General features: G+C 35.6%; 1 protein-coding gene across 1 annotated transcript; it reads left to right on the top strand.

Annotated features, from left to right (window-relative positions):
* Positions 1-1,799: 1,799 nt before the first annotated feature.
* LOC119631667 lies at positions 1,800-5,281 on the top strand. Its single transcript, XM_038024071.1, has 7 exons — positions 1,800-1,936; positions 1,995-3,215; positions 3,282-3,492; positions 3,583-3,653; positions 3,724-3,865; positions 3,990-4,203; positions 4,271-5,281. The coding sequence occupies exons 2-7, from the start codon at positions 2,051-2,053 to the stop codon at positions 4,871-4,873; spliced, it is 2,406 nt and encodes an 801-aa protein (XP_037879999.1). The 5' UTR covers positions 1,800-1,936; positions 1,995-2,050; the 3' UTR covers positions 4,874-5,281.
* Positions 5,282-7,786: the final 2,505 nt, after the last annotated feature.

Here is a 7,786-nt window from a genome sequence, read left to right as displayed (position 1 = left end):
GGCATAACCGAGCCGCATATAGATGTGCACACATATACGCGTGCATTTCAATGAATAAGCAAACATTACAAACAAACCAAGTGAAGAAACGAACATAAAAAGTGCTTTTTTACTGTTTGTGTGAAGTGAAGACTTAACCACTAACGAGAACAACAGCAACTGCAATAAAAGCAATTCTTATAGATAAAATGCATATGTATTAGAGAATGTAAGGATCGGGTGTTTAAAAAATTTCTTTATGAGTCCATTTCAAAACACTCACGTCTTCTCCGCAATCGTGTAAATGAATTCATATCTGTTTTTTTTTTTTTTTTGGTTTTTTTTTGTTTTTTTTGTTGTTTTTTTTTTTTTTTTTAACTTGAGACATCCAAACAATATTTACTGTTTTCTTAATGTCATTTGTCGGAAACATGTTTAACATGAATAATTATCGACTATCTAGAAGCGTTTGTTTTGTTTTTGTTTTTCCTTATTTTGTAGATGGTATTAAAGTTGTTGCATTTCACATTCAAAAGGAAATTTTTATGCTTTCATGACAGTTTGCTTCGTGTTAGCCTTATGTGCATGTCTTTCTTCTGTGTCCATACCTTGTAAGCTCTTTGCGTACGCACATATGTGGAAGCAATTATTCTATAAAATAGGTACGCTTAACAATAATATGGATGGCTCCGTAGGTATACATTTCAAAGTGTGGGAGGAAATGTGGAAAGTGGTAAGATTGTAAAAAAGATTTGCGAACATATTCGACGGATATATAAATCACATTTAAAGGTTTTTTGTTAAGAAGTTTGCTCATAGGATTTAAAAGAGGAGTTTATCTGAAATGATTTAATTTTCTCCTCTTATACTATTCATGTTATGTACCCGTATTCTTTTTTGTGCCCTCCCTTCTTTTCTCTTTTTTTCCTTCACTCCTCTCCTCTCCTCTTCTCTACTCTTCTCTTCTCCTCTCTTCTCCACTCTTTTATTCTTTCCTCTTCTCTTCTCTTCTCTTCTCTCCTCTTCGCTTCTCTTCTTTTCGCTTCTCTTCTCTTCTCTCGTCTTCTTTCCACGTCTCTCGTCTTCTCTTCTCCCCTCTTCTTTTCTCTCCTCTTCGCGACCCATTAAAACGCATTTTTCTTACAACAACATTCCAACAACAACACAAATGCCTTGAAAACTTTATATCTGGCCAAAATCTATTACACTTTTATGGATGCATGGGTTGTTCACAATTCCGGTTATCAGAAAATTTCTGATTTTCTATGTATGTGTCGTATGCATTCATTTAATTTGACGTGGTGTAAATTACTCTCATTTATTTTAAGGAATGCATTTCCTGTGTTGAGTTAATTCAGAGATGGAGATAGAGAGAGACGCTTTCCATATAACTCGGTACCAATTAATTGCGTTTTGTTATAGAACACTTGAGTATACTAACAGCTATTAAGGGGGACCTTGTTAACTAGAGAATTTCTCTTGTATTTTTATTCACCTCAGTTTTCTTAAAGATATTTACCTACGCTTAACAAAACTTTTTCGATTTATTGTGTATCGGGAACAAGCTATGCTTGTGATTTGCAGCAAAACTCCCGAGAAATCCAAAAGAAATCCGTTCTTAGTTAATAAATTGCACTTGAGCTTCGTTTAGAAACTAAAAATACGAATCCAAGACCTGAGAAGAGATGAAATCCAGATCTACTTTTGTCAATTGTATTACCCGAGATAGATGGCAGATTTGATATTTTTGATTGCCGTAAGATTGAAAAACTGATGAACAATTCTACGAACGGCTAAAAGTTTTAATGAAGCACAAATATTTTACAGCTTCTTGTAATATTATTCTGGTGACGTGGTCTTAACTGAAAAACGTTGAATGATCGTAAATTTACCTTAGATCAGATCGCAGCCAATAAAGCGAATTCTAACCATCTATCAAATATTTGGAACTTCCAACGTAATATGCAATAAATTAATAAATATTTGTCATGTTAACCTTTGGCTTACATTGTTAGGCGAATTGTTTATTTCGGAAGCACAAATTGCACGCAGAGGTGCCATATCTCAAACAATGGCGTCAAAAATGACCAATTTCAGCAAGAATCGAAACCGTATCTCTCCGTATCCAGATCATCAATCATCTGCTGTTCGGAGACGTGCAGATTCGCTATATGCTCAGCTGAAAGAATTTCGCGGGCCAAGTAACAGGAAGTTTCTCTATCCCAGCATTCATGCTCATTTGGAAAGTTCGGGCATGCAAAATATTTCGGAAGAAGAGTATAACATACCGAGTGATGAAATACTTTCCTGCAAACCGATTGAGTTTGAACGCCCAGAGAATATTCTCTATGGGGATTCGAGTGTAAAATGCGAGCAAAATATTTCCCAAGAAGAGTATAACATACCGAGTGATGAAATACTTTCGTACAAAACAATTGAGTTTGAATGCCTAGAGAATATTCTCCATGGGGATTCGAGTCCCTTAGATCCAGTTAAAGTAGGGAGCGGAAATGATAATAAATCTGATTATATTATGCGTACAGATGGCATGTACTGTGGAGCATATACTGTAATGCTTCCTAATGAACCCATTGAAAGTCATATCGATCATCAAACGCATACTTCCTCGATGGATATAAATTTGCAAAATGCTTTTCATCAAAAAGCTTGTTCGACGGGAAATACGGCTTGGTCTGATATAACAGATGGCTCTTCGAGCGATAATGGCGCAAGTACTATTCTCAGTCGAAGTAGTAGTGTTTGTAGTGACAGTGTTTTGCATGCAGACAGTGAGCATTATGCAGCAGGTCCTGTGCTTTGTACTCAATCCGATGACAGCCATGCCAGTCCCCAAATTAATATTCCCCCGATGGATGCAAATTTGCAAAATATTTCTCAACAACAATTTTGCTCGATGGAAAATAATGTACCGTTTCCAATTGGAAATAATGCTAATATTAGAACTGATTCTACGAGTAAATGTGTTTCGTCAGAGAATATTCCCTGCGAAGATTCAGTTGCTGCAGACCAAAGTAATATCAAGCCTAGTGATATTATGTGTCCAGGCAGTACAGTGTCTATCGCATTTCCTACGGCTCAAAGCAGACTTTATCAAGGTCACCTTAATGCTCAAAGCAGTTTGGCCTCTACGAATGCAAATTCACAATATTTTCTTGCGCAAAATCACGATGTGTTGTATACGCCTATTCCAATGGGAACCCGCTACATTCATGCAGGTAATAGTTTCTGTATAGATCGAAGCTACGTGGGCGCTAATAAATTTGCGGGATCTATTAATTTAGATATTGGTGTCAGTGAAGACGCGTGTAGGTTTAAATCAAATTTTATACCTCAAGAGGAGCCTGGGAGATATTCTAACTCACCTTCACATTTCTCACAACAAATAATATCTAGTCTCGATTTACAAGGCACCATAAACACCGTCGGCGGCAAATTGTCCGGCAGAATGGAGGACACTCTCTCGAACACTTCTGCAGTTTGTGAAAATCCACGGTAAGAAAGAGAATGAATCTGAATGTAAACTTTTTATGTGAAGCTTGTCTTATAATTTTGGCATACTGGTTACCAAACTTACCAATATAGACCCCATTCCCGCAATCCTATGCATCTCTTAATGCTAAATCCCAACCAGCAGATACATCAGAGTAACACCTGTAAGTAACTGAAAAATTGTATTTAATAGTATTTTTTAACTCAGAGCTAAAAAGAAAAAAAAACTCATAGCTGTAAGAGAAATGACGTTCACAATGCCGATGGATGAAGGACCTTCCGTTATTCTTAAGCGCATCGATTTTTCAAGGCAACTGCACTCAAGCAAACGTAAATTTCACCTTGGTCCAGGTCAATATAAAATGCTAATGAGTCGGTAAGTATGTCAATAATAAATATTGCTCTCACTTACATAAAAGTTAAAATCTTCGAACAAAAACATTGCTTTGTTATTCCATCTTGGTACTACAAATAAGAGCATTTCTATTGAATATACTCAGATCGGACTTGGAGATTCAGCTCAAATGTCTTCGAGTAGAACGTAACAAAATTGACGTCGCTTGGCCGCAGTCGGTTTCAATTTGTGTCAATGATACGCCATTGGGAAATGAGTATCTCGAATGTACTCAACGGGATAAAGCATCCTTTTATTTTAAATCGTTATGCCATTTAGGAGATAATACCTTGAAATTCAAATTTTCTCCAAACGCTTTCGTAAGTTCTTTACAAGCAAGCTTTTAATTCAGCACAGATGTTAAAAAAAAATCGACTTGATTTTTAGAAATTCGCTTTTGGAGTGCAAATAGTTAAGCGGGTTTCTTTGGAACAAGCTGTTCAACGTTTGCGCGAGTTCAGTCTACGACCTCTCGCCCGAAGTGTATCTCTGATTAAAAAAAATTTCACCAAGGGCATATACGACCAGAATGTAATCATCGACAGCCCTAATGCTTGTATCGGCGATTGCTCTATCACGATTCAGAGCAAGCGTATAAAAGTCTCACTTATATGTCGTTTGTTGGGAAGCAAAATACAAACACCGGCACGCGGTGTCACATGCAAGCATTTACAATGTTTTGATCTGGCCACTTATCTCCGTGCTAATTACAAAGACGAAAGGTGGCGATGCCCCGAATGCAATGAATACGCTCCTATTGAACGTTTAGAAATCGATGAATTCTACGGGATCCTATTGACGACGCTGAACACCATTAATGTGAAAGAAGTGATTATTGACTCTGCAGTCAATTGGTGGCCGGTGGTCGATGATGAAATAGATAACAATAACAAAGGCGGGACTGGCTTATTTATTCCAAATTGTAATAATATCATCATTGGAAGTGACGGTAATATAAAAAATGCCAAATGTGCACAAAAAGAAGGTTAATAGAAATGTCAACAACAAATAAATTATGCAATAAAAGTTTATGGCGATAATTTAAAGAATCATATTAAATGTAATGGAAAGCAATTTAACTAAAAAGAACGGAAGAATTCTATTGTATTAGTCTTAAAAATCATCCGAGCAATGCGATCTTTCTTTATGAGAAAAATGTTTCTTTACTTCAAAGCTTTGTAATTGTCGCTGCGAGGATGATGATAATTTGACTTACAATCTGACTTATATTCACTCGCGCTAGATATGTAAGATATGAAGACTGATCATTGTGATAATAATTAGAGTTATATTAAAAGGCAAGGAATATATTAATGACCTTAAAGTGAAGACGATGTTTTGCTGTTAAAAACAAAAATAATTTGTTTACTTTTGAAAATTTATATCAATCTCAACATAGGATCATTACCCCAAGATACGTATATTATAAGAATTTATTTATATTAGATAAGAATAAGTCAATAAAACATATTAAATTTATAAATTTCTTGAAAGATATGGCATAAAATAAAGTTTCTTACCTTATTGCTAATTAATCTAACTGTGTTCGTTCATGTATTCTTTTGCCTTGTATCATCGCCACTTGAAGATGAACTAATGTTTACCTTTCCCTCGCCTTTCCTTCCCTTTCGTTTCCTTTCTCTTCCTTTCTTATCTTTTCTTCTCCTTTCATTTTCTTCCTTTCTCTTCTCACTTTTCCCTTCCTTTCTTTTCTTTTCTTTCCCTTTCTTTTCTTTTGTGTACTTTCCTTTCCTTTCCCTTTCTTTTCTTTTGTGTACTTTCCTTTCCTTTCTTTTCTTTTCTTTTCTTTTCTTTTCTTTTCTTTTCTTTTCTTCTCTTTTCTTCTCTTCTCTTTTCTTTTCTTTTCTTTTCCTTTCCTTTCCTTTCCTTTCCTTTCCTTTCCTTTCCTTTCCTTTCCTTTCCTTTCCTTCCCTTTCCATTCCATTCCATTCCATTCCATTCCTTTCCTTTCCTTTCCTTTCCTTTCCTTTCCTTTCCTTTCCCTTCCTTTCTTTCCCTTTCTTTTCTTTTGTGTACTTTCCTTTCCTTCTCTTTCCTTTCCCTTCCTTTCTTTTCTTTTCTTTACTTTTCTTTTCTCTTCTCTTCTCTTCTCTTTTCTTTCCTTTTCCTTCCTTTTCTCTTCTTCTCTTTCGCTTCCTTTATTTTCTTTTGTTTACTTTTTTTTCCCTTCCTTTCTTATTTTTTCTTTTCTTTTCTTTTTTTTCCTTCCTTTCATTTTCTTTTCTGATTCACTGGGTTCGAACTGCATCAATATCTACTCACTGATCCCTTTACTTTTCCTTCGTTTTACGTACATTTTAAAGATTCAAGACATCAATTAAAGATGTATGTTTAATTTTTGCGGATTTTTTTTTCAAATGTAACGACAATAAACAAATCAATGCAGCACTTGCACTTTTGTATTCGGCGTACATGGGAATATTATTCAAAATTAATGCATGTTGTTTGCGTAAGTGCGTAAAACATGCTACACATGTCCGCACATAAGCAATCGTTAAGCAATGCAAGGAGGAGCCTGCATATTTATATATATATATATATGTAACTAATTCTCCTTCTTTCACTAAGGCTCTTCGATGCGATGCAGTAATAAAAATCTGGCGCTAATTGAGTTGTTGAATGTCTATTGAGCTTGTATGTTAGTTGTTCTTTTTTGTGTTGTTGCTGTTGTTGTTGTTGTTGTTGTTGTGATACTTGTTACTGCACCGATCATTGCTGTTACAAATCGTGTGTTTTTTAGCAACATAGTAACCTGAAACATTTTTAAGCCTTAAAACTCATGTCGGCTGTCATTCGTGTATGTGAACTCATTTGTACAGGAAATGTGCTGAAAAGGATACGAAGACTATATGTACTATGGTGTAGTGTGGTGGCAAGTAAGTATGTACAGCAGATCACACCAAGCTTGTCGTTATAGTCGTCGTACACATCATCAGCATCATCATTGCCAGCATAACATTAAGGACAGGAGGCGAATAAGCTCATTTTCTGTGCATTCATGTACGCTCGTTGTTCTAAACGGTAATGAACTAAACCTTTTTTTGCTGCAAACACAACAAATTTCCCTTTTCTTTTATATTTTATGGACATGTTTGTGCAGCAGGGACCTGCGACTATTATAACTAGCATAACCAGTGGTTAGCATGCAAGCAGCCCACGTGTTGGTCGAACGCGCTCTCTCTTGCTCTTATTTGAACGTTATTTTACACGCTTACAAAGCTGTGGTGTTTTGTATTTTTAATTTTTACACACATCAACAAAATGCTTCGGTGTATTAATTTTCTCATTCCGATTGTGGCACTCAAAAGGATGGGGGTTAGAGTCATAATAAATTATATATATTTTCCTATTCGTTGTAAGGCCTTTAGGTCGATTCATGCATGTTTGTCTGCTCGTCCGGTTGCCTTTTATCTACATTCTTGAAAAATTGCAATATATAAACTTAAAAAAAAAAAAAGAATAGATTAAACGCTAATAGTATTGATTTGATCTCATTAATTAAGTTAAAAAATGGATATGATCCGCATACGAAAAGACACTTGAAGTGCATAATAACAGGCTAGTATTTTATATCGCATATTGAGCTGAACAGGTCTCAATTGGCCGATCGAGAAACTCGCATTTTTATATATTCACTGGAAGTGATGGTGGGCATGCAAAATTCGCTTTAACTTTCTTAAGTTATACCTTTTATGCTCAATTCATACAGCAGCCGTTGTTAGTTGCCGGTGTTCGCTTTAATTATGTTAAACGTTTTAAAATTGGTTTCGCTAACGTTTTGGTTGTTGTTTAACTAGTTGGTGCTTGCCGGTGTTTGTCTCTGTCATTGCTTAAGGTGGAAAATTGCTTAGTTCGCTTAGGTTCCGGTTAGATATGCATATG

The sequence above is a fragment of the Glossina fuscipes genome, unplaced genomic scaffold, assembly GCF_014805625.2.
Source record: "Glossina fuscipes isolate IAEA_lab_2018 unplaced genomic scaffold, Yale_Gfus_2 1, whole genome shotgun sequence".
NCBI lineage: Eukaryota > Metazoa > Arthropoda > Insecta > Diptera > Glossinidae > Glossina > Glossina fuscipes.
This window is presented reverse-complemented; position numbering and strand designations above follow the sequence as displayed.

Bases quoted from the DNA above. Each gene is read 5' to 3' on its own strand.
- LOC119631667 (XM_038024071.1), top strand. From the start codon at position 2,051: ATGGCGTCAAAAATGACCAATTTCAGCAAGAATCGAAACCGTATCTCT. The intron at 3,216-3,281 runs GTAATAGTTTCT...CTATTAATTTAG, and splicing joins AACCCGCTACATTCATGCAG to ATATTGGTGTCAGTGAAGAC. The intron at 3,493-3,582 runs GTAAGAAAGAGA...TTACCAATATAG, and splicing joins GCAGTTTGTGAAAATCCACG to ACCCCATTCCCGCAATCCTA.